Here is a 487-nt window from a genome sequence, read left to right as displayed (position 1 = left end):
ACTCCAACTCACCGCTGTCATCGCGCCAATGAGTTGAGTTTTCCTCCTCAGTTACCATTGTTGCCAGACCACAGTCACTCATTACATCGTCTATACGTGCATAGCATACGTCGATCTTTTGCAGTAGCAAAGTAATTATATGCTCATCCGACATCCCAGATCGAGTATCCATCGGGTTGCTAATCTCAGGGTGCTCCATTTCCTTTTTCAAATGAGCTGGCTTTGGGCGAAGGTGGAAAAGGCCACGTAGATGGTCGATGTACGCTGCTTGAGTATTCGCCGTCGTGGTCAGCTTCCTCTGCTCCGCCTCCGACCTTAGTCGCTCCTCACGTTGAGCTAGAGCCACTTCTTTCCAGATGGAGAATTGACCATTCGAAGCAAAACGTTTCACTTCCCTACCAAGTTTCAGATTCTTGAGTTGCAGACTCAGCTCATCGCTCATTCGCCGAAGACCTTCGATTTCGTCTTTGATACGCTGCCTTTGCTT

At 48.7% G+C, this 487-nt stretch overlaps 1 protein-coding gene across 1 annotated transcript; it reads right to left on the bottom strand.

Annotated features, from left to right (window-relative positions):
- Positions 1-8: 8 nt before the first annotated feature.
- PPTG_15823 (hypothetical protein) lies at positions 9-442 on the bottom strand (the record flags this gene model as incomplete). Its single annotated transcript, XM_008913575.1, has 2 exons — positions 9-14; positions 110-442. 2 exons carry the CDS (start codon positions 440-442, stop codon positions 9-11), a joined length of 339 nt encoding a protein of 112 aa, XP_008911823.1.
- Between the last annotated feature and the right edge of the window lie 45 nt (positions 443-487).

Source organism: Phytophthora parasitica (genome assembly GCF_000247585.1).
Source record: "Phytophthora parasitica INRA-310 unplaced genomic scaffold supercont2.54, whole genome shotgun sequence".
Taxonomy (NCBI): Eukaryota; Oomycota; class Peronosporomycetes; order Peronosporales; family Peronosporaceae; genus Phytophthora; species Phytophthora nicotianae.
This window is presented reverse-complemented; position numbering and strand designations above follow the sequence as displayed.